General features: G+C 53.5%; 1 protein-coding gene across 1 annotated transcript in view; it reads right to left on the bottom strand.

Moving 5' to 3' along the window:
- Positions 1 to 433: 433 nt before the first annotated feature.
- NOS2 (nitric oxide synthase 2) overlaps positions 434 to 19,848 on the bottom strand; it is a 29,636-nt gene continuing 10,221 nt past the window's right edge. Inside the window, exons 10-25 of the mRNA XM_045889458.3 lie at positions 16,258 to 16,452; positions 15,168 to 15,250; positions 14,638 to 14,782; positions 13,652 to 13,756; positions 12,678 to 12,727; positions 12,107 to 12,281; positions 10,944 to 11,076; positions 9,873 to 9,951; positions 8,907 to 9,088; positions 6,674 to 6,837; positions 5,542 to 5,749; positions 3,701 to 3,788; positions 3,151 to 3,272; positions 2,736 to 2,884; positions 1,630 to 1,824; positions 434 to 1,034 (exon numbers count right to left, since the gene is read on the bottom strand). Of these exons, the coding sequence (XP_045745414.2) occupies positions 915 to 1,034; positions 1,630 to 1,824; positions 2,736 to 2,884; positions 3,151 to 3,272; positions 3,701 to 3,788; positions 5,542 to 5,749; positions 6,674 to 6,837; positions 8,907 to 9,088; positions 9,873 to 9,951; positions 10,944 to 11,076; positions 12,107 to 12,281; positions 12,678 to 12,727; positions 13,652 to 13,756; positions 14,638 to 14,782; positions 15,168 to 15,250; positions 16,258 to 16,452 (2,193 nt within the window). The 3' untranslated portion in view covers positions 434 to 914. The remainder of the gene's footprint in view (positions 1,035 to 1,629; positions 1,825 to 2,735; positions 2,885 to 3,150; positions 3,273 to 3,700; positions 3,789 to 5,541; positions 5,750 to 6,673; positions 6,838 to 8,906; positions 9,089 to 9,872; positions 9,952 to 10,943; positions 11,077 to 12,106; positions 12,282 to 12,677; positions 12,728 to 13,651; positions 13,757 to 14,637; positions 14,783 to 15,167; positions 15,251 to 16,257; positions 16,453 to 19,848) is intronic.

Genomic DNA, 19,848 nt, shown 5'->3' with positions numbered 1-19,848 from the left:
GTGAGGTGAGCCCCCTGCGAGGTGAGCCCCGTGTGCGGTGAGCCCCCTGTGAGGTGAACCCCCGGTGAGGTGCGCCCTGTGTGAGGTGCGCCCGTGTAAGACACAGCCAAGGCCCCTCAGGCAAGCCTAGCTTCCTCACCCCCCCATTACAGGTCTACAGGTGTGCACAAAATTCCACAGGCCGCCCATACCTGGTGGCCATTTCAAGAAGTGAGCCCTGTGTGAGGTGAACCCCTGTGTGGTCCGTTCAGTGTGAGGTGTGCCCCCTGTGATGTGAGGCCCGTGTGAGGAGCGCCCTGGGTGAGATGATCCCCGTGTGGCCAAGCTAGTATATCCCTCTGTGGGGGATTTGGGTCCAGGTTGCACCACCCACCAGTCCCCAACTCTGTAGAACGGAGTTGCTTTCCCTACAAACACCCCTGCACACATACAATGTGGTTAAAATAAAGTGCATTTCATATAAATATCTCCATCAAGCAGTCATACGGGGAAGGCCCAACTGGCCCTTGAGAGAAGACCGGGGTTTGTTTTTTTTTAAATACAGAGTTATTATAAATAACTGTACACAGGGTGGTTAAATACAGGGTAGCACGACAGCGCCTCCTCCTGGTCACTCAGAGTGGTGCAGTCAGAAGAATGTTCCATCCTTTTCACCCACCAGCTGGGCCTGGCACTGCCGATTAAGTCTTCAAGGGACCTGGGAAGGCCCAACTTTCCATTATCCGGGAAGGGTGGGCTCACGGGAGACAAGAGGTTCCACTCAGTCCAGGCTGCTACTCGTAGCGGGTCAAGTATCAGGTTTGGTGGGGAAGGAGACATGAGGCTCGGGGATATAATTTCCTTCCATCTCCCCAGGCCCTGTGACCTCAGATAATCGAGAGTTGGCTCCATCAGTAAGTTCTGTGGCAGCAACTTTAACTTCTCCCGTGGGCTGCTGGAACTCTGGGATCGCTGGGCTGCCTTGCTGCCCCATCTTTTTTCACCTCATAGGGAAACACAGAGCCAAAGATATCCTCATGATAGCGCTTCTGGCTCTTTAAGGGAAAAACAGAACCAGGGTGTCAGCTCTGCTGATCCAGCCACCTCTCATTCATCAGGTCCAGGCCAGGACGAGCCCTGGGGCTCCCCCAGCTTCCTTATCCCACCTACACTCATGAGCCATCTGCCTTCACGACTGTCATGCTTAGAGTTTAATTGAATCCCACTAGACTAACTCCCATCAGCACCTGTGCTGCCGTGAACTGCCTGAACAGCTCCCCAAGCCTGCCTCGTACCTTTCCCCCAAGATGCTCCAGGAAATGGGGGCTCTGAGATAAATACGTTTGGAAAATGCTGCATACTTTCTCCCAGTCTTGAGGAGTCACGATGCACAGTAGCATGTTAGAGGCTCTGAGGAGTCTTGTCACCAAGCAATGTGTTGCCTTTGTTTAACTGAACAACCAGACCAGGAGAGATGGGCAGGCCTTCTAAGAGCCCATCTAGCTCGGACTTCTGGCCACCTCTAGGCTTCCCTTGAGGTTCAGGCCTATCCTGAGCCTGACTCCCCTAGGCCTGACTTTCCTGGTCCTGGCTCCCCCCCTCTCCCGTGGCCTTGAGCCGCATCCCTAGCCTGCACACCAGCTGCCATACCTTAAGCTGGAAAAAATAGTCTTCCACCTGCTCCTCACTCAGGCTCAGCTTGGCAGCCACCAGGAGCTTCAGGGTATGGGCCACATCCCGGGCCATACGCACATCCCCACAGACATAAAGGTGGCCATGCTCCTCATGGAGCACACGGAGCACCTCGCTGGCCAGCCGCTGCTGCAGGATGTCTTGAACATAGACCTGAAACCAGAGGAGATGGTGGGTCCAGGTCCCAGCTGCCCGGGGTGAAGCCTGCAGTCAGGTCTGCTGGCCAGGAGGAGGCAGCGAGGGGCACGATGGGCTGCCCGGCGAGGAACCTCCCAGCCAGAACCTTCTCCCGGGATCAGGCTCAGGATGAGGGGCACTGGCATCCTGCCCAGCTCAGGGCCGGGCTGGGGCTCAAGAGATGAACGTTGGCCACCGCCCCGCCCTCAGGAAGCTGACCATTCAGTGAGGCTCCTGCATTGACTTCGAATTCATCATGCTTCAAAGAGGCATCTGTCAACTCACTTCCCCTGCCCAGGCTCTGAGGCCCACCTGCGTACACCCCAGAACTGGAGCCTCTCCATGCAGACCGTTTGTGGAACCCCCAGGGTAATTCAGAGTAGGGCACAGAGCGCTGGGCTCCCCAATTACACAGAAGTCTAGGAGCCTCTGCTCTTGTTCCCCACAAGATGCCCAGCAACCCCAGCACTGGACACAAAACACTGGGTCTGGGAGGAGCCCAGATAGAACAAATTCCCAAGGCCTGAGGCGAGCGTCTATCCTGACTCCCCACGTTCATGGGGCTAAGTGCCCCCGAGGGCAGCAGGGACCATCAGCGGGGCGTGGTGGTGCCCAGACCACGTCATCCCAGGCAGGTGTGTATCCCAGGCGAGGGCTTTCAGCCAGCTGGGCACTGGGACTAACCCACCGTGTGACCCTGTTTAGTCCTCAATGTCTCAGGGCCCGTCTCTTCTCCTGGCAGAGTGAATGCATTCCTGTGATGGGTGTGGAACTGTGTTAGAGCTCAGATGCAGGCTCGGAGAGCAAGGGGCTTGTGGGGAGCGGGAGCGCCCACCAGTCTGGGCTTATAATGCTCCACCCACTGCACAGGCAGCTGCCGTATTTACCTTGGGCTGGCCAGGCAGGCGAGAATAGGCTGTGTGCACCTCATGCAGCACTCCATTCTGGGCCATCTCCAACATCTCCTCCCGATACAGGTGGTCCTCATCTGGGCGGCGGCACCCGAACACCAGGGTCATGCGGCCGGCCTGGAGCCCTGCAAGACCCAGCGGGCTGCAGTTCCCAGGGTGGCCACCAGAGGGCAAGGTATGGGTCAAGGCCTGCCCTGCCTGACAGACAGCTGACTTGAATTCTCATTTCCTGCCCGCAAATCTAGTATTGTCCTCCCCTTTACAGATGAGGAAACTGAGGCCCAGGGCATTCAGATCATTTGTCCACACAGGCTGAGGCAAATGAGAGAGTGGGCAGTGGCACAACCCCAGGAAGGCCCCAGGGAGATGCCAGGGAACCTCCTAACTGTACCTTTGTGCTTGGTGTCATGGAGCCGCTGCTGCCAGAAACCACGGAAGGGGGCAATGCCTGTGCCAGGTCCGATGAGGATGCAAGGATGGGAGGGGTCCTCGGGGAGCTGGAAGTTGCCGGCACTGAAGGGGACAGATGGAGAGGCTCAGTCCTCAGACACCCTGAGATGGATGCACACGCTGGACAGGGGCTGGGGAGCTGGGGGTGCAGTGGGGCGGGGGGGTAGTGTGGTGGGGGTGGAGAAGACAACGAGCTCAAATTTGATTTCCCAAGTCCTGGAGGCTGCTTCATTTCCCCTGTCCAGGCACACCCTCACCTCGTCGTGGGCTCCTTTTGGAAAAAGGCTGAACCTCGTTGTACTCTGGGGCCCCCCCACCGCTGTCCTCTCTGTCCCTACTGGAGTCCTGGCCATGCTCTATTGCCAGGGGATAGAATGGAGAGGCCCAGTGTGACCCCAGCACCTTCTTCAAGGGCCCAGATTCCTCCCTTTCAAACCAGAACTCCCAGGGGCCAGTGGTGCCACAATGGACAGAGTGGAGAGGGTGCTTACCTTCTCAGGAAGCAGGGTACTGGGTCTTGGGGCTTCAGGCTGCTGAGCCATGTGCTACAGACACCATGGTGCAAGGGACCTTGGCCATCTGCAAGGACAACACAGACTTGACCAACATCATCCCCCACCCTCCCCATCCCAGAGGGTGAATTGTCCCAGAGGCTCCCCCCAGACCAATGAGACTCCTGGGAGTGTCCACTCAGGCTCCCTGTGGGCTTTAGGGAGGGCACAATTCTTCTCCCTGTTCTGCAGTCCACCCTCTATGCAGCCAGAGCTGGGGAAAGCTGCAAGGTGCGTCGAGAGTGGGCCAGCTTCTCCTTCTGCCACTCCAAAAACAGTCTCAGAGAAGGAATGTGTACAAGGTCACTCAGGTAGCAGTAAAATCAGATGACAGCTCAGCTTCCCTGACTCCTACTCTAATGCTCCTTCCAAGAGTTTCCCCAGGGACCCTCCCAGCCCACCACTCAGCTCCGATGGCAGTCAGTGCGCCACCATCTTCATGAGGTAAAGCCCTTGCTGGTAGGAACTCTGAGTGATGGACAGCCTCCTGAGCACTCTGGTCTGCTCTGACACCCTTCCTCCCTGGGGGCCCCTCCTGGGCCTGTGGAAACCCCCACTTGCTCCAGGTTACATTCCCTTCCCAAAGCCCAGCATTTAAAGCTATCCCAACCAACCTGAGAAGTCCCTTTTTCCCTCTGAATGGGATCTGGCTCTCACAAGATGTACCCACCTCCCCTCTCGCTGTCTGAGCACTGAGACTTGACCTGGGAAGATGTTCTCCAGCAGAGCAGGCAAAGTCTGCCCATCGTCTAAAAACTGCATGACCATGCTGTGCATCCAGCTTTGCCAACCCAGGCAATGCTCAGTTACAGAGGGCAGGACAAGGGCATGGTTCATTCAGTGCAGTAGCCAAGTCCAAGTAGACAAGGTTTTGGACCTCCCAGTCTGTGTTAGCCCATCCCCTAACCTCTGCCCTCATAGCACCCTGTGCTTCTTAGCACCCACATCATGACAACTGTCTATTTCGATGAGTCTCTCTTCGCTACCCCCTCTAGACAGGAAGCTCCACGAGGTCAGAAGCTACATGTGCCGTGTTTCCACGCCCACCATCGTGGCAAGCATAGAGAGATATGAAAAAACCCATCGCTGAGTGAGTGAGCAATCAAGGCCTCATCAACTCTGCACCCAGGCTAGACTATCAGGTATACTAAGAATCACTGGGCTCCCACTAAGTATTAGGTGCTTTCTCCATGTGATCTCATTACATTGTCCCAGCGGTAGTAGGACCACAGAGTGAAGCAGGATGGACCCAGCAGTCAGACTGTGTGGGTTGGAATCCCAGGTCTCTACTTGCTCACGGTGCAACTCTGGGGCTTAACCTCTTTGTGTCTTAGCTTCCTCACCTGTAAAATGCAAACAGTACCCATCTCATGGGGTTACTGCTAATACATATATACAGAGGGTTTGCTTGGAACCTGGTTCATAGTAATCTCTGCCACACACCTGCTACTGCTATTAACACTCTGGGAGGTGGGTTTTTTTTTAAGATTTTATTTATTTATGTGACAGAGAGAGACACAGCGAGAGAGGGAACGCAAGCAGGGGGAGTGGGAGAGGGAGAAGCAGGCTTCCCGCGGAGCAGGGAGCCCGATGCGGGGCTCGATGCCAGGACCCTGGGACCATGACCTGAGCGGAAGGCAGACGCTTAACGACTGAGCCACCCAGGCGCCCCTGGGAGGTGGGTTTTTAACTGACAAGGAGACCACAGCTCAGAGATGTTGAACTGCTGCCCAGTAAGTAGCAGAGTTGGACTCTGCTCCAAAGTCTCTGCCAAGCCTTACCTCGGGTGCGGTACGCGAGCACAGCCACCGTGAGGTGGACCTCCGTGGGTGTGCGGTCCCTGGAGGAGCTGATGGAGTAGTACCGGGGTTTCAGAATAGGGAGCTGGGAGAGTAGGAAGCCAGCAGACACCCGCAGGGATGGGAACTCCTCTAGCACCTCCAGGAATGTGGGGCTGTTGGTGAACTTCCACTTGTTGTATTCTGAGGGCTGAAAGCCAAGAGCAGTGTGAGTGACTCAAGGCACGTGCTCACACGGAGGCAGGAGGCTGTCACAATCCAGCATTCGTTCATTCATTCACACGATGGTTCCAACCAACACGTCCTAGAGCCAGGTGCTGTCCAGGGTGCTGGAGAGAAAAGGGTGCCTTTCCTGGAAGCACTCAGGCCCGTGAGTAGCATTTATCTAATTCGTGTGCTCAGAACTCCACCATCAGCCACTGGTGGGCAGGAGTCAAATCTTTATTATAATCTAATTTTGGACAGGGCTTTGGAATTATACAGACCTGGGTTCGAATCTTGACTGGGTGCCCTTACTAGCTGTGGGATCTTGTCCCAATCCCTTAAAATTTGTGACGTGAGGATAGCGTCACCTCCCTCATGGGAACGTCATGAGAACGAAATGAGAGCATGTGTGCAGAGTTAATACACTGCAGCCACAGGATAACGGCTGGAATCAAGATAATTAGTGAGAAAGATGATGGCAATGATGCCATCCAGTGCCTTTTGCAAAAGCATGGGCCTAGAAAGTTGCCAGTGAGTTAATGCATCCTCTCGTGTCCACGTCTCCATTCATCCTCACCATCCATCCTCCAGCACTTCCTAAGTTCCATGCTTATGCCAGGTCTGGGGAATACACAAAGACAAGACACAGTGGCTCTCCTTTTCTAGGTAATTTCTAACAAAGTATGCTTTGGTAGCATCCTGCAGACACTCAGAAAAGTTCAGTTCACTCAACACAACTGTGTCCTAGAGATGGTATGGGAGAGGACACTGATTTCCCACCAGCTTTGACAAGTCTCGCTTTGAGAAGCTGGGTCGGATTCCGCCTTGGAGGTTAAAGACCAGCTCTGGGTTCTAGCTCCCCCTGACTCTGGGACCCTGCCCTTCCTTCACCCACTGGCCCAACCTTCACCTGGCACAGGGTCTTCAGCCTCTGCCTCTCAGCCTCTTCCGTGGCCAGGTGTGCCAGCCTTCGGAGCAGCACCTGGGTAGGGGGGGTGGTGATGTCCAGGAAGTAGGTGAGGGCCTGGCTGAGTGAGCACGGGGGCAGCCGCTTGTCTCTGACCCAATAGCTTCCTGGACAGGGAAAAAAAGGAGTCAGAATGACAAAAAGGCCCTATTTCAGTTTCCTGAAGGGTAATGAGGCCTCTGGGGAAGACACCCTCCACCCTACAGCTGCAGGGGAGAGACATTGACTTTCTAGCTCCAGGAACTGTGAAAGTGTTCATGTGCCCAGAGGTAGGGCTGCCAGGGAGGGCCGATCAACAGCCCTCCAAAGGGCACCCAAGTTGACATGATCCTGGAAAATCAACTATGCACAAGAGTTCAGTCCCCCTCTGGTTCACCCATAGGTGAACTACAGACTCACAGTGACTAAATTCACCAAAGACTGATACACACCCCAGAGGCCAGTTATTCATTTAGAGAAAAGCCCATGACTACAGTCCCCTGGGGCTATACCAACAGGTACTGGGTGAGCAGCAGATCAGCCCGAAGTGTCAAGTCCCAGGGCGTCCCAAGAGTCAGTATGCAGGGTGGTCACAGTGTGGACCCTGGAGCCAGCAGACATGGGTTTGAACTCTGGTTCCTCACTTAATAGCTAGGTGATTAAACCCTCTGAGCCTTGGGTTCTCTCTCTGTAAAACGGATGTGATAACAAAACCTGTCCCCCTGGGTTTGTATGAGCATTGAACAGAATGGTGTATATATAATAGTACAGTGTCTGGTACACACATGCTCAATAAACATTAGGTAAAAATATTACTATCACGTTATTTCATCCAGACCCAAGGTCTGAATGAACCACATCTGTCTTCCTACAGTCACAAGGCCATCTCTGTCTCCTCGCTCACATTTCTCCGGACAGTGGGAGACAATGCTGTACTTTGCTTCTCTGACCCCCACTTTCCTAATGTGGCCACTCTCTTTAGGGGTACACATTCTTTGGAGGCAAGATTATCACTAAGGCTAGAGAGCTATTCCTATGGGCTGGGAGGCTCATGATGGTTGATTTCGTTAGCTTATCTCTCCTAGTACCTATCGCCACTGTGCTGTGCTCCCCACATAGATTGGGCCTCACCATAGCCCGGGAAGGGGGTGCTCCAGGCGCCCCCAGGACAGCGTCTTTTCCCAAGTGAGGATGGCCAGGAGGAGTCTCACTCTCCTGGTCACCCACAGTGTGCCCCTGCCCACTGGCCAAGTGAGGTGGGGATAAATAAGACCCTCAGTGGGTGAGGTTAGAATACCTGGAACATGCAAGGGGGTTATGCACTTTGGAATCCAAGGAGACTCCCCCTTCTCTGAGCTTCTGGACAAATGTTCATTAGCCTGTAGGAAATGGACATTCCTCCATTCCTGCATTTATTTGGTGCCAGGAATTGTGGTGAAGGTTGCATGTGCATCTACTCATTTGGTCTTTACTACAACCTTATGAGGAAGGCTCTCTTATCTCCATTTTAGAGACAAAGAAATAAAGCTTCGAGAGGTTGACTTATAGGCCCAAGGTCACGCAGCTTGTAATGCTAGTCCCTGATGGCTCAGGGACTCTAACCTTCAAAGCGCAGCATTTTTACACTGTTCCCACATCTCTCCATTATGTCATCAGGCAAAGTGCACACACATGTTTATTGTGGGGCCTGAAGAGACAAAGCCTATAAAATGCTAGTATCTAGTAATTACCCAATGAATACCAGCGGCTACTATGATGATGATGATGATGATGATGAAGAAGAATACTCTTGCCTATCTGTCTCCTGTACTAGGTAGTGAGCTTTCTGAGTGTGGACACTGAGTCTCATTCATTTTTGTAGCCCAGGACCTGCCTAGTATATAGATGCGACCAACTAGTTAAAATTTTGATGCAAAAATAAATGAATCCATCCATTAACAAAAAAGTGGCTGAGTGAGCAAAAGAATGAAGGGAAAGAGACTCCCCAGCCTCTGGGGTTGGGGAGAGCCCCAAAGAAGCATCCCTTCTGTTGGCCAAATCGCATCAGCGTGGGCTTGGGTGGTCCCCCCACTCAGCAGGAAGGATAGGGTTAGGAGCCCACAGCACAGGGATGGGACCAGCCCATCAGCGGAGTTGGGGGGCTGCCGGGGTGGGGAGAGGGGGGTGGGATGCTAGGGCCACCATGCAGAGGTCTTACCACTCTCACTGAGCGTCTCCAGGTGCACAGGTTGGTGGGGTGCAGGGCCATCTACCACTCGCTCCAAGATGCCTCGCACCAGGGCTGGCTGGTTGCCCGGGCAAACCCCGAGGTGCTCTCCGGGCATGTAGCTCAGCCCGCAGCTGTCCTCCCAGGAAAGCTCCACCAGGAGGGTGGTGCGGCTGGAGAAGGGAAAAAGAAGCCTCTGGTGACGCCACCAGGATTTCCTCCCGAGCTCCCTGATGGGCGGGCCGACTTCCCCAGGAAATGTGCCCTCTTTTCATTTTCCTTCTCAGTTCGGTGAGCACGGGTCGGGTCGGGTTGCTGGCATCCCCTGGAGCTAGGGTGCTCAAGAGGGCCTGGTGCCCACTGGGCCTGGGGTTTCTCTGTGGGGAGAGGGTGGGCAGCCCCCTCCCTGGGCAGTACTCCCGAGCCCACCTGGGCTTGACCACACCCTCCACCTAAAGAGAGCATCCCCCTTGGAGATCTGTGGGCATTAGAACAAACACTTCCTTGTCCCCAGCACAAATCTGGCTCTTATTAGAACAAAGCCCAGTTTTCCTAATGAATGGGGGAGGACAGCACAGACAAACAAAACCAACAGGGAATTCCTAACACTCGTTTCTCCTGACGGGGAAATGTCCTTCCCTGCTAAAAATTTTCTTGGAAGTTCTTAAGAAAGAGCCAAATGGTTTGAGTTTCTCTTTGCCCACCCTCCACCTTTGGTGAAAGGGTTTAGTGACAAAGGATGGGTAGTAAAGCAGGTGCCTAGTTCTTAAGCTGGAAAACTGGCCCACGGTTAATGGAGACCAGACCTAAAGGCACCAGAGATCACAGGGGTTACCGGCCAAGTCGGTCCTACCCATGACATCATGGCTAATGCCAGTGCACACTTCTCTCCTTTCAAAGACTGACTTGCTCTGGTCTTTCCTTCATTATATTAAACCTGTGGGACATCACCCCTACCTGGATTGGGGACTCTGTAGATTCCGTTGTGATTTGAGCCTCAGGGTGAACACGTTCTTGGCGTGCATACTGCTGAGGGCTGTGGGGGACAGAGAGGATGAAGTGGCAGAGTGGCTCTTAAGCATTGGTGGGGGTCAGCCTCCCCGAGTCTGAGTCAGTTATGCCTGGACACTACCCCTGGGGTGTCCCGCTGTGATGGTGGGATAGAGTTTTCTTTTGCTGTTTCCCTGCCATGTTTCCAAATCACAAATAAAGACACTTGGTCTAACAGGGGTGTTTGTGCTGCTGCTAGGTGAGGAGGGGGAATGCATTAGGTGCCCAAAGAGGGGCATTTCTAGGCCATCCCCATGGCCTGGCATCTGTGGGAGAGCATAGTTGAACTTGGGGGTACCCTAAACACGCAGAAAGCTACACAACTCCTGTACTCATGGTACAAGAAAAGAGGAATCGTGGAGGCCCAGTGTCCAGAAGCCACCGTCGAGCAGCCTGGGATTGCCTCCACAAGATGTTTTTTACAATACTTGGCTGCTGTCAGAGCTGGACGGCTGGGGCTCAAATCCCAGCCTGGCCACATGCTAGCAACCTGCTTCACCTCCCCAAGCTTTCGTTTCTTTGTGCCCCCCCCCCTTTTTAGGTATTCTTTGCACCCAGCATGGAACTCAAACTCACGACCCAGAGATCAAGAGTAGGATGCCCCCACCAGCTGAGCCAGCCAGGCGCCCAGGTCCTTGGGCCCTTCTTGCAAGATGAATGTCAGGGCTTGCTTAGAGTGGGCGGGCGAGGAGCGCAGCCCAGTGCCTGGCACACAGGAGGCCGTCAGTCGGTGCTGGCTCCCCTTTCTTCTACCACCCACCCGGGGCTTCCTCCTGAAACAGCCTCCCTCAGAGATGAAGCAAGCTCTCCTGCCTCGCACCCCAGCAGGCTCTCAGATCCAACAAGAGAGAGTGCCTGGCAGCCCTAGGCCAGCTGCCTCTGTTCAGAGGGTCCTAGTGGTCTCCTCGACCACAGACTCAGGGCGCAGAGACCTCCACCCCGGCAGGAAGGGCCCATGCAGCGCGACGCATAAGGTACCTTTGTTGAGGTCCAGAGGCCGCGAGTCCTGCACAAGCCTGTAGTGGTGTGGGTCCCAGGTCACATTGCAGGTGTAGAGCTTGGGGATCTGAATGCTGTGTTTGCCTCGCACATTGAACATCTCACAGGCCGCCTGGAAGAAGAGGGAGCAGACCGATGTTAACCACGGTCACTGTCATCCTCAACGACGTCATCCCCATCAATGGGGCCACCATTTTGTAGGTCCTTACAAATTGGTGAAGTGCTTCCTATAATTACTAAGCACGTGGGTCAGACTGGGCCGCTGTGAGGACTCAAAGAGGTGGCCGGGCTCGGCACACAGTTGCTACTACTGTTCCATGGATGTTAATATTGACAGTATCTCACTTTACCCACATGCCCACCCCCTGAGGTTGGATAACTCCCATGCTCCTGGTGTGGAGTCACATGCAGGCGGTGTGGGCCTGGCAACCAGGTCTGCCCCGACTCAAGCTGGTGCTTTAAGTACCACTGTTGGGTGAAATGCTCTGCTTACACGAGGAGTTTGTTTGTTTTTCTTTAAGATTTTATTTATTTGAGAGAGAGAGAGAGAGCTAGTGCAGGGAGGGGCAGAGGGAGAGAGAGAATCCCAAGCAGATGCCCTGCTGAGCACAGAGCCCGAAATGGGGCTCAATCCCATGACCCTGAGATCATGACCTGAGCTGAAATCCAGAGTTGGACACTTAACTGACTGAGCGACCCAGGTGCCCCAATAAGGAGTTCTTTAAATCAGGGGCATCAGGCCACAGGCAGCGAAGCCCTACTGAGATTCTGACACAGGTCCAGAGACTCCACTGCATGGTCCCTGTCCCCAGGCTCTCTGTGGCTGGGAGACTGAAACAAGGCAAAGTCATCGAGGGGTGACCTGGGTAATCAGAGGGGAAAAGATCTTAAACCAAAGCTCCTGGAGGATGGGAGGTGTCTCAGCCCTCTTCTCCTACCCAGGGATGCATGCTTCAAGTGGAGTTCTGGGGGAGCTGAGGGAGAGCAGCAGTGACCTGAGCCCTCAGGCTACACCTAGGACCGTGCCTGTAGGACCAGGCGGGGGTCAGGCTACCCAGGATGCCCAGCACAGAAGTCCTGGACAGGAATGGGCTGTGGCCTCCCTGTCCCTGCTGAGGGGGCAGCTCCAGCTAAGAACTGACCTTGAAGGTTTGCACGGCCCAGCTGCGGAAGTCTTCCTCCTGTCCACTGAGCTCGTCCCCCTCCCCTGTTGGGGCGAGCTGAGAGGCCCCCAGATGGGACAGCTTCTGGTCGATGTCATGAGCAAAGGCACAGAACTGAGGGTACATGCTGGAGCCAAGGCCGAACACAGCATACCTGCCCGAGGAGGACACACACATGGAGACTGGAGTGAGCTCACCCCTGCAAGCATCACGTAGCATGACCGGCCTGTAAACCAGCCTCAGACACCCCCACTCCAGCTGGGCACAGGACCAGGCACGCCATCTTCAGGTCCTCTCCAGCTCCCAAGCCACAATTGTCACCAACTCCCGTGACCAATCCCATGCTCAGCTTGCAGACCTATGAGAGGGACTTAGTTTCCCCGGTTTGACCCTTGACACACTCTGAGGACAGGCTCTCATTGTGCCTGGACATCTTGGACGAGACCCCCCCCCCTTACACACAACCAGTACCCTCCCTGGAACCCAGGTCCCAGAACCCTTAGGTCCATAAGGCAGGGCTTGGACAAGTGCGAGTGGGGAAAAGCCTTACCTGAACTTGTTGGTAAGCTCTTTCAGCATGAAGAGAGATTTTTTCAGTTTCTAGAAAGAGAGAGAACCACTGAGTTCTCAGGACAAGATTCATAAAAGCACTGCTTTTACTTTTCTTCTTGTGGCCCACTTCAAAACTGGCCACATCGGTCAGAAGAAGGTTCAGGATCCACAAACGGAAGTCAGTTTATGTGTGGGGCCAACTGGCTGGGGCTCAAGGACCAGTTCAGCCTTAGTAACTCATGTGGGCCTGTAGCCCCGAATAGCCCAGCCCCATCCAGCTCTGGTAGAGAGAGGGCCCGGCATCTCCAGGGGATCTCCTAATGGAGCGTAAGCCTCTTTTCCTGTTTGGAACCTGGTAAGAATGACAACTGGTCCCGTACTCTCTAAGATAACCCTGATTTCCAAGGAACTCAAGATAATTTTAGGTGAAATATGGAACAGTGTCAAATCATATGGTAAGACAGTATTCTCTTTTTTGTAATTTTTTTTTAGTTATTCCTGTTTCTATAATTATTATCGTCTTTACGAAAACTAGGGAGAGTCTCAGCTTGGAGCTACTGGAGCCCGAAGACCTCTAATACTCGGCCATTGCTCATTTTAAAAAAACAAAGCAAGCCATGCTCAGGCAACAGTGTCTAGCAAAAATTCAAGAACTGTGGCTTTCATTGGATTTATTTTTTGTCGGCTTTCCATCTGTGGGGATGATACAAAGTTTCCCTTACACATTAATTTCTGAGTTTAAAAAAGGTGGGTCAACTTACTTAAAAATATAAAGTATGTCCTAGGAAAGGGGTCACATACATATGGTGATAATTACAAAGAAGGCAGCCAAATGCTGGGGCTAGGGCAGCCCAGAGTGATCTGAGCACTTACTTCCAAATGTCCTCCGTAGGACATGCTGAATCACCCAGATCCTTTCCTTGGCCCCCTCGGGCCCTAGCACCCCCGACCACTGGGACCCAGGCCACCCACCTCTCCATTGCCGGGGGAGTCTCCATTCCCAAACGTGCTGGTCACCACCAGAAGCAGCTGCTCCTCCTCCAGATGACTCAGCTTGTACTCGTCCATGCAGAGGACCTGCAGGGCCCCAAAGGAGGACATCAGCCCTCCATGCCGTCCCCAGACACCCTGTGCTTCCCTTCCCCCACCCAGGCCAGAAGCCCCCCTCATCATCTGTTTCCCCCAGGCCCCGCCCACGCCCAGCACAAGCGTGGCACAGAGGTGGGTGCTCCACGAATCCCCGTCAAATAAACCCACGTGAACACCTCGCTCCCCATCCTCCGGCCCCACACAAGCCCCACCACCAGCACATCCACAAGCCAGGGAGGGCTCGCCTCCAAAACCCTGCAGGCCCCCAGTCAAAACGCTCCCACTGCTATTTTGAATTCTGAAGTGTGTGGATGTGTTTTCCACAAAAATGAGATGAGCGCGTTACAAAAATGACGATCCTTTAATGCCTCGGGGATCCGAATGCTTCGCCTGAAGCTAATCTCAGGTGACAAGTGTCACCGCTTCCCTGTTCGACGCACACCCATGTGACGTGGGAGGTCTCCAAGAAGGATAAAATCCAACACTGACAGAATGAATGAGTCACCCTCTGGGGTTCTGTTTTATTTTCTATTCATTCTTTGCCCCCTTCACGTTTAGCACTGTGCCCTGTAGGGAAGGTGTTGAGTAAATAGGAATAAAATCCATCTACAGGAGCTCACGGATGTTGCGACTTGGGTTAGGAGAGCATTTCTCAAACTGTGTTCCCTGGAACACCATGGAAAAGTTGTGTGCTATGTAAATTTGGGAGTCCCTGGACACACACCTATCCTTCTGTCACAAATTTACAATGTACGATCAGCACATCCAAGGCTCTGGGACATTCAGGAGCAGAGCAACCATTTTAACTTTTGCCAACTTGTCTGTACGCAGGCAGAGAAAAAAGGCCCATGTCCAGCTGAGCCGGCTACCTTGGGGTTGAAGGCACAGCTGAACAAGGCCCCCAGGTCCCGGGCCAGCATTTCAGACTTTCCTGTCTCCGTCGCAAAGAGGATTGTGGCCCTGACTCGGGACGCCATGGTCCTGCGCATCAGCATGGAGGCGAAGAGCACAGCTCTGTGTGGACAGACAGACAGACACTGTGCTGACTCAACCTTCCAGAGGAACATGGGGGCCCCAGGAGAACAGGAGAGGGACAGTGTTTAAAGTGTGGCAGGATGAGGGAAAGGAATGCACGTTTCTTACCAGCTACTGACCCTGACCCATGGCCCTTCACCTCCCTTCACCCGCTCAACCCACTACTCAGCCCCTGGGGAGAATGGAGGACAGGGAAGGTTGGGCCAATGGCGGCAGGTGATCCCCCTTGGCATCTGGACCCCTGTGAACCATCCTCCATAAAGATCTCCATGTCTCTTGGTTCCCGGCCCGTCGAGGCCGAGAAGGGCAGCGCCTGGAAGGAAGGGCTGACGTTCAGGCCTCAGCACCAGCCGCTCCCACTTACTTAACCAAGACTTTGAACGGAATCTTTCTTCTCTGGGGTCTCCGCTTCTCGTCCTGCCAGGTGTGGGTTTTCCAGGCCTCCACCTTCAGACAGGAAGGCACACGTATATGAGGGCAGGTGGGCCCTGGCTCGGCTCTGGTGTGGGGATGCGAGGAAGATAGAGGACCCTTCGTGCCCTCTGTGAGGCGGGGCTCCCTGAATGCCCCACTGGGGAGGACTGGGGCTCTGTCTCCCTCGGAGCTACAGCCCCAGTGGCCAGCTTAGAGCCTGCCCACACCGGGGGGTCTGCTGGCTTATTCTCCATTAGTGTCCCCCCAGAAGGAAGAGGCCCCACTTCGCTTCCAGTTTTAGTGTCTAATTACTAGGCAGGTCATATGATGTAGAGTCCAAACCGGGTTCCTCCTTTGAGAGGAAAAGGAGGTGCTACCACAGCAGCTACAAACTGTCCCCAGCAAACAGTCACCCTGATCTGCTACTTAGCATCTTAAAGTAAGGAAGCTCTTCCCCAAATCAAACCAAAGTCCTTTTTTGACAAAAAATGAACTGGTTTCAACAGGTAACGGTGATAAAGTGCATTCTAGGTTGGGCATCCACCAGTTTGTGGGATCCTCCTATCGTGGAGCTAATAATGCTCATCGCTTTTAGAGATGAGAACAGCAGGGCTCACGTGGGTGAAAAGACCCACCCAAGATCCTACAGTTAGGAAGTGGCAGAGTCGCCTACAGGCGTCTCTGACCCGGGAGCCAAGCTCTTCACCATGATGGGCTCTGACTCTCTACAGGTGGGGGTAATGGTGGTCAGCCTCAGAAGTGTAAGCCCCAGCAAAGCAATGGGCCCCTGAAGGTAGAATAAAAGGTCTTTCCTGAAGTCCCACTCTCTGTGGGAACAAACGCTGCTCAGCATCTGTGACTACAGCCTGAAAAGCAGAGGGCTCTGCATCCCCGACCCCTCCCCGTGGGTCCTGCACGAGTGAGCATACACATGCGTGCATTTGTGCACATGCACGCTCATGCACGCGCACACACCTACAGACACACTCTCTCTACCCCTGAGCTCCCAAGACAGACAGGAGAGGAAAGCCCTGCCTTACCTGGTAGTAGTAGAAAGGGGACAGGACATAGTTTAACATCTCCTGGTGGAACACAGGAGTGATGCTCCCAGAAATCGGGGGGACCAGCCAAATCCAGTCAGCCGGGCAGCCCCCTCGGGAGCGGTACTCGTTCTGCATGTACTTCATGAAGGACTCTGCAGCTGAGTGGTGGTCCATGATGGTCACATTCTGCTTCTGAATTAGAAGGAGGCAAAGAGGGGGGGGGTTGAGGCAAGGGATGGGGGAGTCAGGAGCACGGTCGGTTGGCTGCAGGGTTCCCAAGATGGAAAGGCCGGGCACTCAGTAAAATGGGACAGCCATTGCCCCTGGGTACCTCCTTGCTGCTAAAAATAAATGCCCAAGTGGAAGACACTTTCGGAGCCTCCTAAGGAACCCCAGAAATCACCATAGCCATGGTGGGCCCACAGGTCACATGGTGGCCCCCCCTCGGCCCTCTAGGGACAGTGTCAGTTCTCAGGCCACACCTATAAGTCTCCCCCAACTCCCAACAAATGGCTCCCTCTGGATGCTGATAAATACAACCACGGAGTCTTCTTGCCACTTGTTAGTAGAGAGTTCCAGAAGTCACTTCTCTGAGAATGTGGCTCTCCCAGCCAAGAAGGAACTAGACATCTCTGGAGAGGACTGAGTGTTGGGGGGAACCATAGTGTACAGAAGACAAATCACCACCATGTCCCACATCCTAAAATTAAAAGCCAAGGGGTCTAAGCCTTCCTGGAATGACCTAACAGAGGCAGCCACACCCCTCACTGTCTGGGGCAACTCATCGAGTCAAGAGACATTTGTTTAATGTCATGATTCAAACCGTGGCCTCTTATTGGCCGTATGACCTTGAGCTATTAGCTGCTGAACCTCATTAAGCCTTGAAAGCACAGGACATGCGCAGTAAGCGTTAGCTGCCATCCTTACTTCTGTCTGCTAGGGCAGTGCGTCAGGCACAGGTATTACAGAGGTGAACGCAAGGCCCCTTTTCCGCATTAGATTATATTCTAAGGAGGGGAGGCAGTGGAAGTTGGCTGTCCGTGTGGTCTGCTATGAGATATAACAGAGGAGAGTGCAGGTACTGCTGGGGGACGGAGGGGGTTGAGCTCAGACACAGGCCTGGGGGAGAAGGAGGGGATTCCAGAAGCTACTTCTGAGTGGAGGCAAGTCTTTTTTTTTTTTTTTTTTTAAGATTTTATTTATTTATTTGACACAGAGAGAGAGAGAGAGAACACAAGCAGGGGGAGAGGCAGAGGGAGAGGAAGAAGCAGGCTCCCGCTGAGCAGGGAGCCCAACATGGGGCTCGATCGCAGGACCCCGAGATCAGGACCTGAGCCCAAGGCAGATGCTTAACTGACTGAGCCACCCATGGGGCGCCTGGGTGGCTCAGTTGGTTAAGCGACTGCCTTCGGCTCAGGTCATGATCCTGGAGTCCCGGGATCGAGTCCCACATCGGGCTCCCTGCTCAGCAGGGAGTCTGCTTCTCCCTCTGACCCTCCTCCCTCTCATGCTCTCTGTCTCTCATTGTCTCTCTCGCAAATAAGTAAAATCTTAAAAAAAAAAAAAAAAAAAATTAGAAAGATTGACTGAGCCACCCAGGCGTCCCATAAGCAGAAGTAAGTCCTAAGAGACGGGCAGAGTTAGGCAGGGCATGGGCATTCCTGGAGGTGGACACTGCCCCAGTCAAGGCGGAAGGCCCAAGAGCAGCCTGCTGATGGAGGGCTCATCAGGTCTTTCGCGATCTTACACATCTACAAGCAGGTGCCAGACCAATTGTAAGCTCAGAAGCTGATGACGGTAATAATAAATAATAAGAACAATAAGACTAAGGCCTACTGGGCGCCTGGGTGGCTCAGTTGGTTAAGCGACTGCCTTTGGCTCAGGTCATGATCCTGGAGTCCTGGGATCGAGTCCCGCATTGGGCTCCCGGCTCGGCGGGGAGCCTACTTCTCCCTCTGACCCTATCCCCTCTCATGCTGTTTCTCTCTCTCTCAAATAAATAAATAAAATCTTTAAAAAAAAAAAAAAAGACTAAGGCCCACTGAGTGTTCTCTAGGGACCAGGCAGCACAGCTCAGTGTTGTGCATACATTTTCATTTAATTCTTACAATAACCTAGTGAGGAAGGTCCTACTATTTATTTCCATTTTTACAGATGAGGAAGCTTATCCTAAAAGAGGGTGATGAGGAAGTCCTGGAGACTCTCTAGCAGTGGAGGGATGTGGTCAGCAATGATCAGGAGACAGTTGAGGATCAGCAGATTTTCTGGGACATATCTGCATCCTGCAGTGACAGGGCTGGTGCACAGAGCCCCCAGGAGTCAGGATGTGTGGTCCACGGGCAGCAGGGTCCTTCTGAGCTGGGCCATCCCCAGGGGGCTCTTCCTGTTCTGCCTCAGGCCCCCCCGCAACAATCAATCACAAGCTTCACCTGCCTATGGGGTGACCAGCCCTGGGAAGCTGTGCAATTGTAAATATTCACCAATGTTTGTTTAATGTCAACTCCCCACTCCACTCCACAAGGAAAGGGTTTTTGTCTATTTTGTTCACCACTCACATCCTTGGCCAAGCCTAGTGCCCGGCACATGCAAAATGTTCAATACGTTTTGCAGAATGAATAAAGGACTGTCTTCCTAGTGGTCTGGCTTTCAGGGCATCTGCTAGCTTTGGGGAGATGGTTTCAGCCTCTACGGTACTATCTTCACACATCCTCTGCTTCCTTCCCAAAAGGAAGGGGAGCGTTCATGAGTAAGAGCAGCAGACAGACCAGAAGGCTCAGTCCCACACAAGTACTAACCCGTGTGTGGGCCCATGGGGTGCGTACAGTCGCTCAGCAGAACAAGGGCAGCCCCTGCTCATGTGGACATGGGCTCTCATTCATTCAGTACGTATTTCTTCCCGTATCTACAATGGCCAGACATTCTTCTACGCTCTAGAGATAGAATAGTGGATAAAAGTGACAAGGCCCAGCCCTAAGAAAGGCATGAAGTAGATGTACTATGTGATGTCAGGAGCTAGTTAAGAATTATGAAGAAAAATAAAGACAGAGTCGAAGAAGAGAGAGGGATGAGATGGAGGTGGGGTAAGGGTGCCGTCTTCCATGGTGTGGTCAGGAAGAGCAACTCTAAGGAGGCGACCATAGAGACCTGGATGAAGGGAAGGAGGGGGTCATGGGATGATCTGTGGGAAGGATGTTCTAGGCAGAGGGAAAAGCAAGTGCAAAGGCCCTGAGGTGGGAACCATCTTGGTGAGTTTGGAAAACAGCAGAATTCCAGAGTGACCAGAAGAGCGGTAGAGGACAGAAGTCTGACTGGAGTGGCTGGAGGACGAGGATGTGGAGTGAGATCTTTCAGCGGGTTAGCTGTAAAAGGAAGCAGGAAAACAAGGTAGTAGCTGGAGGACTTATTTGGTTAGCTGGTCATTTCTTTCTTGGAGATGGGACCTGTTACAGCCTATTGGTCACTGCTGAAAATGATCCAGCAGAGAGGAAGACACTGATGAGACAGAAGAAGGGGGGCAGAATTTTTAGGAGTAAAGTCCTTGAGAAATGGAGAGGGAATAGGATTCAGTACTCGAGCTTGGGGATGGAC

This window comes from Mirounga angustirostris, unplaced genomic scaffold (assembly GCF_029215605.1).
Source record: "Mirounga angustirostris isolate CCGP_5_RB_7025 unplaced genomic scaffold, mMirAng1.0.hap1 SCAF_17, whole genome shotgun sequence".
NCBI classification, from domain to species: domain Eukaryota; kingdom Metazoa; phylum Chordata; class Mammalia; order Carnivora; family Phocidae; genus Mirounga; species Mirounga angustirostris.
The sequence above is the reverse complement of the archived record's forward strand: the minus strand, read 5'-3'. Positions and strand labels throughout refer to the sequence as shown.